Below are 14,102 nucleotides of genomic sequence, written 5' to 3' on the forward strand. Positions count from 1 at the left end.
CACATACCATAAAATCTAATTTCAGAATGTTTTCACCAGTCCCCAAAGAAATCCCTTAACCGTTAGCAGTCATTCCTTATCCCCCACTGACTGTAACCCAAGGAAACCACTAATATACATAGTATGCGTTTGTCTGTTCCAGACATTTTATATAAGTGGAATCATACAATTATGTGGCCTTTTTGTGTCTGGCTTCTTCACTTAGCATAATTTTTCAAGGTTCATTTATGTTGTGGTATGTATCAGTACTTTATTCCTCTTTTTTTTTAATGTAAGCTCTATGCCCAACACAGGGCTTGAATTCATAACCCCAAGATTAAGAATCACAGGCTCTACCAACTGAGTCAGCTAGGTGCCCCTTTTGTTCCTTTTTATGGTCAAATAATATTCCATTGTATGAATAAAAAATACTACATTTTTTGGATGCATTCTAACAATTTTATTTTATTGTATTTCATATTTTTTTAATTTTATTTTTTATTTTTTAAAATTTACATCCAGGGGCGCCTGGGTGGCGCAGTCGGTTAAGCGTCCGACTTCAGCCAGGTCACGATCTTGCGGTCCGGGAGTTCGAGCCCCGCGTCAGGCTCTGGGCTGATGGCTCAGAGCCTGGAGCCTGTTTCCCATTCTGTGTCTCCCTCTCTCTCTGCCCCTCCCCCGTTCATGCTCTGTCTCTCTCTGTCCCAAAAATAAATAAACGTTGAAAAAAAAAATTAAAAAAAAAAATAATAAAATTTACATCCAAATTAGTTAGCATATAGTGCAACAATGATTTCAGGAGGAGATTCCTTAGTGCCCCTTACCCATTTAGCCCATCTACCCTCCCACAACTCCTTTAGTAACCCTCTGTTCATTCTCCATATTTATGAGTCTCTTCTGTTTTGTCCCCCTCCCTGCTTTTATATTATTTTTGTTTCCCTTCCCTTATGTTCATCTGTTTTGTCTCTTAAAGTCCTCATATGAGTGAAGTCATATGATTTTTGTCTTTCTCTGACTAATTTCACTTAGCATAATACCCTCCAGTTCCATTCACGTAGTTGCAAATGGCAAGATTTCATTCTTTTTGATTGCCGAGTAATACTCCATTGTGTGTGTGTGTGTGTGTGTGTGTGTGTGTGTGTGTGTCTGTGTGTGTGTGTGTATAAATTTTATTTATCCATTCATCCATCAATGGACATTTGGGCTCTTTCCATACTTTGGTTATTATTGATAGTGCTGCTATAAACAAGGGGGTGCATGTGTCCCTTTGAAACAGCACATCTGTATCCCATGGATAAATGCCTAGTAGTGCAATTGCTGGGTCTAGGGTAGTTCTATTTTTAATAACTAAAATAGAGGAACCTCCATGTTGTTTTCCAGAGTGGCTGCACCAGCTTGCATTCCCACCAACAATGCAAAAGAGATCCTCTTTCTCTGCATCCTCGTCACCATCTGTTGTTGCCTGAGTTGTTAATGTTAGCCGTTCTGACAGGTGTAAGGTGGTATCTCATCGTGGTTTTGATTTGTATTTCCCTGATGATGAGTGATGTTGAGCATTTTTTCATGTGTCTGTCACCATCTGGATGTCTTCTTTGGAGAAGTGTCTATTCATGTCTTTTGCCCATTTCTTCACTGGACTATTTGTTTTTTGGGTGCTGAGTTTGATAAGGTCTTTATAGATTTTGGATACTAACCCTTTATTTGATATTTAATTTGCAAATATCTTTTCCCATTCTGTTGATTGACTTTTAGTTTAGCTGATTATTTCTTTTGCTGTGTAGAAGCTTTTTATTTTGATGAGGTCCCAGTAGTTCATTTTTGCTTTTGTTTTCCTTGTTTTCCTTGTTTCCTTTTGTTGTCCTCCGGACACATGTTGAGTAAGAAGTTGCTGCAGCTGAGGTCAAAGAGGTTTTGACTGCTTTCTCCTTGAGGATTTTGATGGATTCCTGTCTTACATTGAGGTCTTTCATCCATTTTGAGTTTATTTTTGTGTATGGTATAAGAGAGTGGTCCACGTTCATTCTTCTGCATGTTGCTGTCCAGTTTTCCCAGCACCACTTGCTGAAGAGACTGTCTTTACTCCATTGGATATTCTTTCCTGCTTTGTCAAAGATTAGTTGGCCAAAAAATACTACATTTTTTTAATCCATTAACCATTGACATATATATATATATACATGTATATATATATATATATATATATACATATATATATGAGTTGTTTATGCTTTTTGGCTATTATGAATAACATTGTTATGAATATTAGTCTGAAGGTTTTTGTGTATTCTTTTGGGTATTTATCTATGACAGAAATTGCTGGATCATGTAGTAATTCTGTGTTTAACTTTTTGAGGAAATGTCATACTATTTTTTTTTTTTTTTGAGAAAGAGATAGAGAAAGAGAGGTGGGAGAGGGGTAGTGAGAGAGGGAGAGAGAAAATCTTAAGCAGGCTCCACACCCAGCATGGAGCCCTAAACAGAGCTCTGTCTCATAATTGTGAGATCATGACCTGAGCTGAAATTAAGAGTCAGATGCTTCACCAACTTAGCCACTCAGTTGCTCCATGTCATACTATTTTCCAAAATGAATGCACTACTTTGCAATCTCACCAACTGTGTATGAGAATTCCAATTTCCCTATATCTTTGCCAATGTTGTTATTTTCGTCTTTTTTATTTTAGCTATCATAGTGTGGGTGAAGTAGTATCTAATTGTGGTTTAGATTTGCATTTCCCTGTTGGCTAATGATATTGAACACTTTTTCATATGTTTATTGGTCATTTGTATGTTGTCTTTGAATAAATGTCTATTAAATACTTTGCCCATTTTAAAAATGGAGTTACTTATCTTTATATGGTTGAGTTTTAAGGGTTCTTTATATATTCTGGGTACAAGTCCTTTATAAGATATAGGATTTTCAGATATTTTCTCCCATTCTGTGGGTTCTTTCATTTTTTTATGGTGTCATTTGAAGAGCAGAAATTTTTAATTTTGATTAAGTTGTCCAAAAGTCACTTGTACTCTTGGTGGCATCTCTAAGAAATCACTGCCTAAGAAGTCAGAAGTCACTTCTACTTTAGGTGTCCTATTTAAAAAAGCATTGCCTATCCCCAGGTAATGAATATTTACTCCTATGTTTTCTTTTCAGATGTTTTTAGTTGTAGTTCTTTTTTTAAATGTTTTAATGTTTTTATCATATTTTTGAGAGAAAGAGACAAGAGTGTGAGCAGGAGAGGGGCAGAGAGGGAGACACAAAATCAGAAGGAGGCTCCAGGGTCTGAGCTGTCAACATAGAGCCTGATGTGAGGCTCCAACTCATGAGCCATGAGATCATGACCTGAGCTGAAGTCAGATACTTAACCAACTGAGTCACCCAGGCACCCCAATTTTAGTTTTAGTTCTTACATTTAGGGCTATGATTCATTTTGAGTTAATTTTGTATATGATGTGAGGTGGGGAGTTCAATTCATTCTTTTGCATGTGGATATGCAATTATCCCAGCCCCTTTTATTGAAAATGCTTTTTCTGACTTAATTGTACCAAGATCTTTTTAATTCCACTTACTTTATTGGAAAGCATTCAATCATTAATCATTAATATCCTATACTTAATCATAAAATATGCCTTTTTATGGCCTAAATTGGCCATGTTACAAACATTATCTTGTCTAAATTATTGCAGCATCAGAACACTAAGTTATGTTGTTTCTATATCTAAATGTTTTATTTTGTGATGTTACCCCCTCAGAGAAGCTTTACTGACTATCCAGTTTAAAGTAACCCCCACCACTTTCCACCATTTCACCCTATTTTATTTTATATCTCATCATTATCTGATATTTTCTTGTAGGTTTATTTATGTTTTATTTCCAGCCTCTTACCACTACCCCCCAACACACACAAATTCAAATGTAAGTTCTATGAAAGCAGAACTCTTGTTGCTCACTGCTATATCACCATCCCTGAGAACAGTGCCTGGTACATAAGAGGCACTCAATAAGCACATTTGGATTGTTGGATGGATGGATGGATGCATGGATAATTGAATTATGATTATCATCATTGTCCACTTGAACTTCCATCCTGTTTTAAAATGTTACCAAAACTGTAGTTTCTTGACCTTTCTTATGTGACTCTTCCGACTGTAATGCCTGACCTCTCTTCCCTCCACCTTTTTGATCTTCAGCAACTTTAACATAGTACTAGGTCCATGAACATTAATCTATATACTCCTGCTAGTAATGATCTTTTCATCCCCCAAGTCAACGTTTACTTTGAGGAGGGAGAGTCTTTTCTTTACAGCCAAATAACAAGCACCTAAAAACAGGTACCACATTTTATTATATTCCCCTTACTTACTAATTCCAACCTATAATGAAAAGTATGGTGTTTAGCACATAGATGATACTCAATAAATGTTTATTGCTGTAAGAAATACCATTCATATTATCTTTGGCATCCTTGCCCCAAAATAATAATCCAGAACCAACCAGTAAAAAGCATCTTTTGAAGGCTCATAGAGGTACCAGTATTGCCTCTCATTTTCCCCACATACTGTATGTTCTTGTTAGACAATGGCTGTAGCATTAACATTATCTGTATCTGATGCTTTGTACCTTCTGAACAATCATCATGGTTTTGTTTTATTATATACACTTTCTGAGAGAAGCATCTTTAGCACAATGACACATGTAGTGGAGTCATTAATTACTAAATAATTTTTGATAAAATTGATTAAAAGGAGAAAAATCCCAAATATAGTATTCAAACAACCTAACATATCATCATGCTTAATAATTATACTGAAAATTCCAAAGATCATCAAGCACGTACTAATAAGATAAAGATATCTCTGGTCAAAAAGACTTATTCATTCATTGATTGATTCTTTTTCTGGCAGTAATTCAGTAACAATTAAAAAAAGAACTGAGCACCATTGGTGTGGTCTCTAGGCTCTTGGCTAACAATGTGACTCCAGAAACAGAATTGTAACTTCTATTTTATACTTCTAAAAAAAAAATCTGCTCAATTGGATTAATTCTCTTATCTATAAAACTAAGTTCCTCTGTTTCCATAGGCCAGTGTTTTCAAACTTCAGCATGCATTGTAATCACATATAGTGTTTGTTAAACCATAGCTCACTGATGCCTGTCCCAGAGTTGCAGATTCAGAACAGGTGGAGTGGCCCTAGAGCACTGGAATTTCCAAGTTTCCAGGTGATGCTAGTGCTACTTGGCCTGGAGAAGTCTCTGAGAAGATTTGCTCTACAAATCTGGTCACAGGTAGCAGACTAAGAGAAGACAGTTTCCCACCTTATGAAATTAAAATGGTAAAATACAGAAAGTGCAAAAAGGAAAGACAACATAAAAAAGTGTGGGGGACCCTTGCAACAAAGAGTTGGAGCTATTTACTTGTGACTCTTTAAGCCAGAAGAACTTGCATGTCTTTTTCACTTTTTTCCTCTCTCTGTTATTTCCTCACTCCAACTAGATTGAAGGCAAGTATGTATCATATATGCAGGTTAAAACTTCTTTATTGTGCTTACTACAGAGAGGGCCTACTCAATAGATATTGTTAAAAACTTGATCAATCTAGAAAATAAAGTTATGTTTGCTCTTATAAATGGAATTGCTTCATAAATAGTTTTTAGTTGACAGATCATCTAATGTCCTATCACTTTGTTAATATTGACCTATTTAATGATGTTACATTAACCTGCTGAATAAAATTATGTAAGAGATATAGACACAAACTGCTTTGGAGTTTCTTAAATAGATTTTTTTTTCTGCTTAGTTTTGGTATTTTAAAATTTTTATTTTCCTCTTCATCTCTCTTTTCTCTATTTAGTTCTTATGTTTTACTTATTGTGTGGTTTGGTTTTTGGTCTAATTGTAGTTCTTTTCTTGTAAGCTTATTTATATCCTTCTGTGATAGTAGATGACACTATTATTTAAGGTCAAGAATATGGGTATACAAGTAGGTATAATTTTGTACAATATATGTATGTATATGTGCGTATATATGCATATGTTTAATATATAATGAAAAACGAAGTATCAGTATTGGAAGTCTTACCTTTAATCGTGTTAAACTGAAGCCAATGTCAAAAAGGATGTTACATCACATTTGGCTAATAATAGAGTGGCTTAAACAGTCAAAAAGGCTGACAGAATGTCAGGAGGGGAGAAAGAAAAACCCTCATTAAAAAAATAAATAAACAGGGGCACCTGGTTGGCTCAGTTGGCTAAGTGTCCAACTTCTGCTCAAGTCTTGATCATGTCGTTCACCAGTTCAAGTCCTGCTTTGGGCTCTGTGCTGACAGCTCAGAGCCTGGATCCTGCTTCAGATCCTGTGTCTCCCTCTCAATCTGCCCCTCCCCTGCTCATACTCTGTCTCCTCTCTCTCAAAAATAAATAAAAATGTTAAAAATAAACAAACAAACAAACAACTAAATAAATAAAAGACCCCCCCCCCAAGATAGACCAAAAACATCCTTTGCATCACGATTGATTAATTGAAAACCAGACCGTTTATACGTGTGATAGAAAAACCTTCAGCCTGTTGGCAACTCTATTGTAACACGCCGAAAAAGATGTGTTTAGAAGGTTGGATATCCGATTATTGTGAAGGAAAACAATGACTTAGAAATTTTGATTTTTACTTTTCTACACTTCTTATAGCAAGTCTGCCTTTTTAATAACATGAGGAAATTGAATAGAAATGTAAAATAAAGAAAATAAGAGATTAGAAATTTAAAAGTAGCACACCAAACTATATTCCACCAATTGGATTCTGAAGTGATGTAAGACAATGACCTCCATACTGAGAGGTAGTCTTCTAAGAAGACATTGCCTAACAATGACCAAATAATAGGACAACTAGTACAAAAACATTTGGAATCTCTTTTTTAGACATACTGATAATTAGTGGGGTTTTTTTTCTTTCTTTTTAAATTTCCTTTACTCGGGGCACCTGGGTGGCTCAGTCAGTTAAGCGACCGACTTCAGCTCAGGTCATGATCTTGCCGTTTCTGAGTTCAAGCCCCATATCGGGCTCTCTGCTGACAGCTCAGAGCCTGGAGCTGGTTTAGATTCTGTGCCTCCCTCTCTCTCTCTCTCTTTCTCTGCCCTTTCCTCACTCATGCTTTGTCTTTCTCTCTCAAAAGTAAATAAACATCAAAAAAATTAAAAAAAAATAAATTTCCTTTACTCTTCTTGTCTTTATACTTTTCTGTGAAGGCAATATGACTATGCTTGAGAATCAAGCATATCTCATCAGATATCAAGGAAAATGCTTCAGAATTGGCAATAATGAAAAACATTACAAATTTTTCTGTTAATTACTTCCTGTCCAGTTGCTTCACTGTCTCTTCTCCCTAACACACTAGGTGCTCCCGCTGCCCCAGGCTACTTGCTTCCTGAACCTTCTATCTTTATAACCACAACCATTCAGCTTGGACCATCTGGTTCCCATTGATTCCCTGGAGATTTCACCAACTCCTCCAAAAGCAACTTGCACAAACATTCTGTTAACAGGTCTCTCTCTACATTACTCTTGGTACCATGCTTATTTGTGGATAATCCACCTTCAGTAGACTTCAGCTCCTTGAGAGAAGGAGCAGGAACTTGCTCCTGTTTGAAGCCTCCATGCATAAACCGCTGCCTAGCAGACAGAAGGTACAATGCACATTTGAGGAAGTCTAAGAGGCAGGGATGAGTTTATCTTATTTCAGTGCCTTACTTAGGTTATTTAGTTTGGATTTGTGTTTAAAAGTACTTTTCTCTGAAAATGTAAGCCAGGAGTAGTTACAATACTTATTTGTTCCTGTGTAGTTACATTTAACATTTTTCTGTGCATAGTTTATCATGGAAATAACGTAAACTACTGATTCTAAGAAACATCACCAGAAAATGCACTGGTTTTATTGAGTATGTGTTTGTGATTATAAATAAATATGTATATTTTAATGGTTGTCATGGAAACTCATTTATGTAGAAGAATGTTATTTTATCAGTTATATCTCCTAGATATAAAAAACTATCAAAAATTATGTTGGCATTTAAAATTCTCAATTTTTGCCTCCTTTTTAAAGTCGTGTTATTTCCCACTGTACATATAGGATAAATTATTAATCCAGAATGTAGACTAAGTTCTTTAGATATTTAAAGTAAGAGAAAAAAAAACTGTGGAATTGTGAAGATCCCAAAATTAGGTAGTGAATGTCAACATTCAATAAAATCCTGTACTGAACATCAAAAACAGCTTTCACAGTTTTTTACCTGGACTGACTCACATTAAGATGTGGGTTGGGGTTCATCTGGATACTTAAATACTGGGTGTATTCTAGATACTCATAAAAAGGTTATGGCCAGTGACGTTTATGAAAATTTCCCCTAGTGATCTCACATGCCCTGTTTCAGAACTTCAAAAATGCCTTTAAGGTGCACGAAGCTTATTTGGGCTACTTTGTAAATGTTACCAATGTGGCTGTGCTAGCTACACACATACGTTTAGTGCTGTCCATGGCAAATTTTCATTTGGCTAAGAGACATGGGGACTTTTTGCTAGCTAGATGAATGCAGTTACTGGTCTAGTCAACTTCAAACAGAGTTTTGCAAGATCCAATTTTATGGTATGGAAATATCACTCTTGATTTTTCTAGCCCTTTATTGTTAACAAATGTATAACAAAACAAAACAAAGAAATCCTCAATATTCATATTCATAGGACTCATTTCAATGAATTTCAGTTGGCTATATTATTATCTTGAAGTGTTAATATTGGATCAAAATTTGGCAGGTATTAATTGGACTTGACAGTTTGACTTGCTCAACAGTTCTAGAGCAAGAGAGCAAATTGTGTGTGTGTGTGTGTGTGTGTGTGTGTGTGTGTGTGCGCGTGCGTGTGTGTGAAAGAGAGAGAGAGAGGGAGAGAGAGAGAGAATGTATTTAAGAGGGGGCAGTTAGCAGGATGGGAGGAGATCAAAACAATGCTTTTTGCTTTGATAGGCCCTCAAGTTTTATCTTTGAATGTCTAGGGGTTTCTCCTCATTCAGCCTTGAACAAATGAATAGCATCAGTAAAGAAATTTGTCAGACCTGGTGGTTATATTAGGAGTTATGTTGGAAAATAATAATGAATGCTAGGAAAATAAATAAGGGTAAGTTCAGGAAACATAACTAAAAATGCTGCACTGGTATAAATTGAATAATAAAATTCCTAGTCATATTTTGCCATAAATAGAGGTTTGGGAATTTGTCATTCACCTTATTTAAAATTCAGAAATATTAAAGGTACAGTGTTCTTTCATTACAGAAATAATAGAATTTCAGCTATTACTGAGCTAGGGTCATTTAAATGGCTACTGCATGTATTATATCAGTAAGTGGAACATCTGTATGAAATGTCCACCTGCTGATCTACTGCCACTCTGTGCACATTTCAATGAACCGCATTTAATCATTTTAAGACTTCTACTAATGAAGCCTTATCTAGATTAACATTTTAAGCACAAATACTTTTAGGCATTAAAACTCTCACACTAAATGAAATTGCATTGTCTTGTTTACCCTTGTTGATTAATAAGCAATCTGTTAACTGTTAGAACAGTCCAATTGTAGCAGTAGAAGGAGATTAGTAATTCAGTGATGTTTGTGGATACAATCATCATTTCTCCTGAAGGCTTTGAATTAGAATATCACTTACACACTATCCGTAGGCAAAGAAAAGATATAATATTTTTAGACATGTGTACCCACTATTTTGCTTGAATCGTTCAGCTTAGGGTCACTGCAGCAATACAAATGCTTCTGGGGGCAAAATTCTATTTTGATGCATGCATATCCTTCTTAAATTGTGTGAATGTCTATTAAAAGAAACAGCAACCAACAAATAGTGCAGTAATAATCCAGTATCCTAATTTCTGTTCTCAGAACATTATTGCTTTGTTAATCAAGCTTCGGAAGAGAAATGTTGCTTATCCATTTTTCCCCAATAATAGATGTTAGGTATGAAACTTCTCTGCAATCTTATTTAACTTATTCCCAGCCAGTAGAAAACTAAACTTTTGGCCTCAAAAAATCTAGGAGTAAGTTTAGAAAATTTCCATTTCCTTTTGGAGCACTTCTCTATCTTTTGTGTTTCCTGTCACCTGGAATTAAAGCAGGTCAATCTGTTTGGCATTCATATGACCTAAATTTCATTAAGTTGTAAATTGTTAATCACCTAGGTGTCCAGGTGGGACCCAGCGTTTTAGATGGAGAAATCATTGAAAAAAAGGGAAGAAGAGTGGGATGCAGCTAAATTCTTTGGCATTACTTGGGTATCAATAGATGGTCTCCAATCTAAAGGCAACTCCAGAGCCATTCTTGTCTTATTCATAGCCAAGCATATCACTATAATTTGAAATAATGGTGGAAGTAGGTGTTTCAATTTGGGGGGAATTATGCTTTATAAACACCCACGGATCAAGCCCTTTCTGTGTTGCAGTCCCTCTGTGGTGAAATCAAACAGCGGCGACGTGGAGTGGCCTCCATCCTGCGATTGTGCCAGCATCTTCTGGATGACCGGGACACTTGCAATCTGAACGCAGACCACCAGCCCATGCAACTGATCATTGTAAATCTTGAAAGAAGATGGGAAGCCATTGTCATGCAAGCTGTTCAGTGGCAAACACGGCTACAAAAGAAGATGGGAAAGGAGTCTGTGAGTGATATTTTTTTTGTTAAGCATAATGGTCTCTTATTTTTCTCAGAAAAAAATTATTTCAGAACTTGGAAAATGTATTCATCTTACAAGTGGTTTTGTGAAAGAAAGGGATAGATCTCTCCAACCACTAGATGAAATTCCATTTGTCATAGCACAGAGATTTATTTGCCTACCAATAAGAAGTGTTTCAGTGTATCTCAATGTCTTGAAAAAAATCACAGGAAGAGTTGGCTTAATCTTGCCAAACTAAGCCATTAATTCCTTCAGTCATTCCTTCACCAGTGATATTCTTTAATCGTAAAATACCCCATGAAGATTTTGTTAGAAGGCGGCTTTCTACTCTGAAAGCACATGTAGCAATGTGTATGCTCTATGAGGCATTGCTCTATGAGGCAATGACATAAAGTATACTGCTTACCTTTTCATTACATGATGACTTAACACTGTTTGTACAACAAACTCCATTTCTTTTGCTTAGAGCTTCTTTTGATAGATATACATTGCTGAGAGCTAGAAAGTTTCCTCTGTGAATTCTAATGCAGTGTTCAAGGTAGGGGTAGGGTCCCTTTTAAGAATTTTCCAAGTTGATTATAAGTTCAAACCATTGATACATGAAGGAAATATATGTGACTAAGGTTGTTTAATAATAGTAGAGAATAAGTTCTTGTCCAGAAAACCTTCATATTCTTAATAGAAAATATTTATTGATAAAAAGATTGCATTCCCCAAATGCCTTTGAAGTCACTGACCATTAGTTGAATACCTAATTTTCATGTTTGACTTACATAAATGAAACACATACATACATACATGGAATGGAAAGTTATTGTTATATGTTTATATTATCAGTTCTATGGGTTTGGAAAGTCCAAGATTCAAAATTGAAAAATCAAATGTAATAATCCTGCCACTGAAAAAAGTCTTCTCCTGTGAATTCTAATTTTAACAAATTCTTAATATTTGCTGTCTGATGTGTTTGGCATTGGGGACTGGGAACAGAAGGGACAATGAATCAGTAAGCCTTCTCACTTTTTCTGCATCTGCAGCTATGTTGAGTCTAGGGGGTGATTGTATCATCAACAGTTCAATTTAATTGTTTTGAGCTGAAGATGTTAAATTTCTTAAGACTTCCAAGTTATTACCAGTAATCAGAGTCTATATAATTGGATGTCTTTCTTGGAAAAGACCTATGAAGCTATTTAGCTAGTGTGTTTTCTCTTTCTTTCTTTCTTTCTTTCTTTCTTTCTTTCTTTCTTTCTTTCAGTGTTTGGAAGGGCAAAAGAGGTTATTTTTTATTCTATAGTTTTGAAGCCTCTAAGCATAGTAGTGACCATAATAAAACTTACACAAAAACCATCTGCACCTGGAGAAACTCTGACATTTTGGAAGCATTCAAGCTGCTTTGGAGGAGACAAAAATGGCTTTCTTTGGGGATTTACTTGAAATCATATGATCAGGCTTGCAGGACTAGATCTCTGTGGACTAGATGTAGACATTTTTATCCTGCTTCTGTGGTAGAAGTAAGCTTTCATTTTAAAACCCCGGCTACTTCTTAGAGGCTCAAGCTAACACATAGAGGTAGATATAAATTGCAGATAGAGAAAAGTCTCCCCTTTTCTTTAGGTTGTCTACTGAGTGTGTAGGCTTTTGGAATGATGGAGGTAGCAAATAAGGTCTGTGCTAAACAAGGTTGAAAATCACTGTCAAGAAAAGGATAGAACAGAGTAAGACTAATGGCAACAATTCAGTCAGCAGAGGGTACCGAATTAAGTTGGAGATATTTCTTGCTTATGATCTCTGTTGTTTAGTAGAGTCCATATTGCTTTGATGGGCAAGCAGCCATTGACCATTGTGGGAGGCTACCTATGCAGAAAATCAGAAGTCTCTAAGTGGTCTGTTTGCTTGTTTATCATATGCCTCACCCTCATGCCATCCCCTTGGTCCTTCATGCACAGGGACTTTCAGTGCCTGTTTGCAAGGCCTGGGACGTACTTGCACATGGTAGATGTTTGACAGATACTTGCTAAATGAATGAGTACATGCTTTTATTTAATAAATTTTCTTTTATTCTGACATTTGGTTTAAAACTATATCTACATTCATGATCAGGGTTCATATTCCCCCAAAATGGCTTTGAGTATTATTACATTTCTATAAGACTATTCACCTTCATGAGACCACCAAGAAGATGCCTTTTGACCTGTGTGATGGTGATAATGTTTCCAATGATAGTGACAATGTTTCCAAGTTCTAAAACATGATGTGAAGTACCTGGTGGTATACTCTTTTCTTCAAAAGTTATTTCTGAAGGAAATTCTGTATGAGCTATTGGATAAAAATGTGGACTAGGTCAATTTGATACCACGCATTAGTAAAAGAAAGTATAAGAACCGCATAATCCTCTCGATAGATATAGAAAAAGCATTTGACAAAACACACAGCATCCTTTCTTGATAAAAACTCTCAAGAAATTAGGGATAGAAGGATCATACCTCAAGATCATAAAGGCCATATATGAAAGACCCACCACTAACATCATCCTCAATGGAAAAAAACTGAGAACTTTCCCCCTAAGGTCAGGAACTCAAGAAGGATGTCCACTCGCACCACTGTTATTCAATATAGTGTTGGAAGTCCTAGCTTCAGCAATCAGACAACAAAAAGAAATAAAAGGCATCCAAATTGGCAAGGAGTGAGTCACACTTTCACTCTTTGCAGACAACATGATCCTCTATGTGGAAAACCCAAAAGACTCCACACAAAAACCGCTAGAACTGATCCATGAATATGCTAGAGTCACAGGGTATAAAATTAATGCATAGAAATTGGTTGCATTTCTATACACCAATAATGAAGCAGCAGAAAGAGAAATCAAGGAATCAATCCCATTTACATTTGCACTAAAAACCATAAAATACCTAGGAAATAAACCTAACAAAAGAGGTGAAAAATCTATACACTGAAAACTATAGAAAGCTTATGAAAGAAATTGAAGAAGACACAAAAAATGGAAAAAAATTCTAATCCATGCTCATGGATTAGAAGATCAAGCATTGTTAAAATGTCAAAACTACACAAAGCAATCTACATATTCAATGCAATACCTATCAAAATAACACCAGCTTTTTCACAGAGCTAGAACAAATAATACTAAAATTTATATGGAACCAGAAAAGACCCTGAATAGCCAAAGCAATCATGAAAAAGAAAACCAAAGCTGGAAGTATCACAATTCTAGACTTCAATCTATATTACAAAGCTGTAATCATCAATATAGTATAGTACTGGCACAAGAACAGACACTCAGATCAATGGAACAGAATAGAGAATCCCAGAAATGGACCCACAAACATATGGCCAACTAATCTTGGACAAAGCAAGAAAGAATATCCAGTGGAGTAAAGACAGTCTCTTTAGC

General features: G+C 35.8%; 1 protein-coding gene across 3 annotated transcripts in view; it reads left to right on the top strand.

Annotated features, from left to right (window-relative positions):
- The window catches only part of AKAP6 (A-kinase anchoring protein 6), a 481,187-nt gene that overhangs the window by 410,558 nt on the left and 56,527 nt on the right, over nucleotides 1-14,102 (top strand). For all 3 annotated transcript variants that reach the window (XM_030318904.1, XM_030318903.1, XM_030318906.1), the window contains exon 12: nucleotides 10,466-10,681. In XM_030318904.1, the coding sequence (XP_030174764.1) occupies nucleotides 10,466-10,681 (216 nt within the window). The remainder of the gene's footprint in view (nucleotides 1-10,465; nucleotides 10,682-14,102) is intronic.

Source organism: Lynx canadensis, chromosome B3 (genome assembly GCF_007474595.2).
Source record: "Lynx canadensis isolate LIC74 chromosome B3, mLynCan4.pri.v2, whole genome shotgun sequence".
Taxonomy (NCBI): Eukaryota; Metazoa; Chordata; class Mammalia; order Carnivora; family Felidae; genus Lynx; species Lynx canadensis.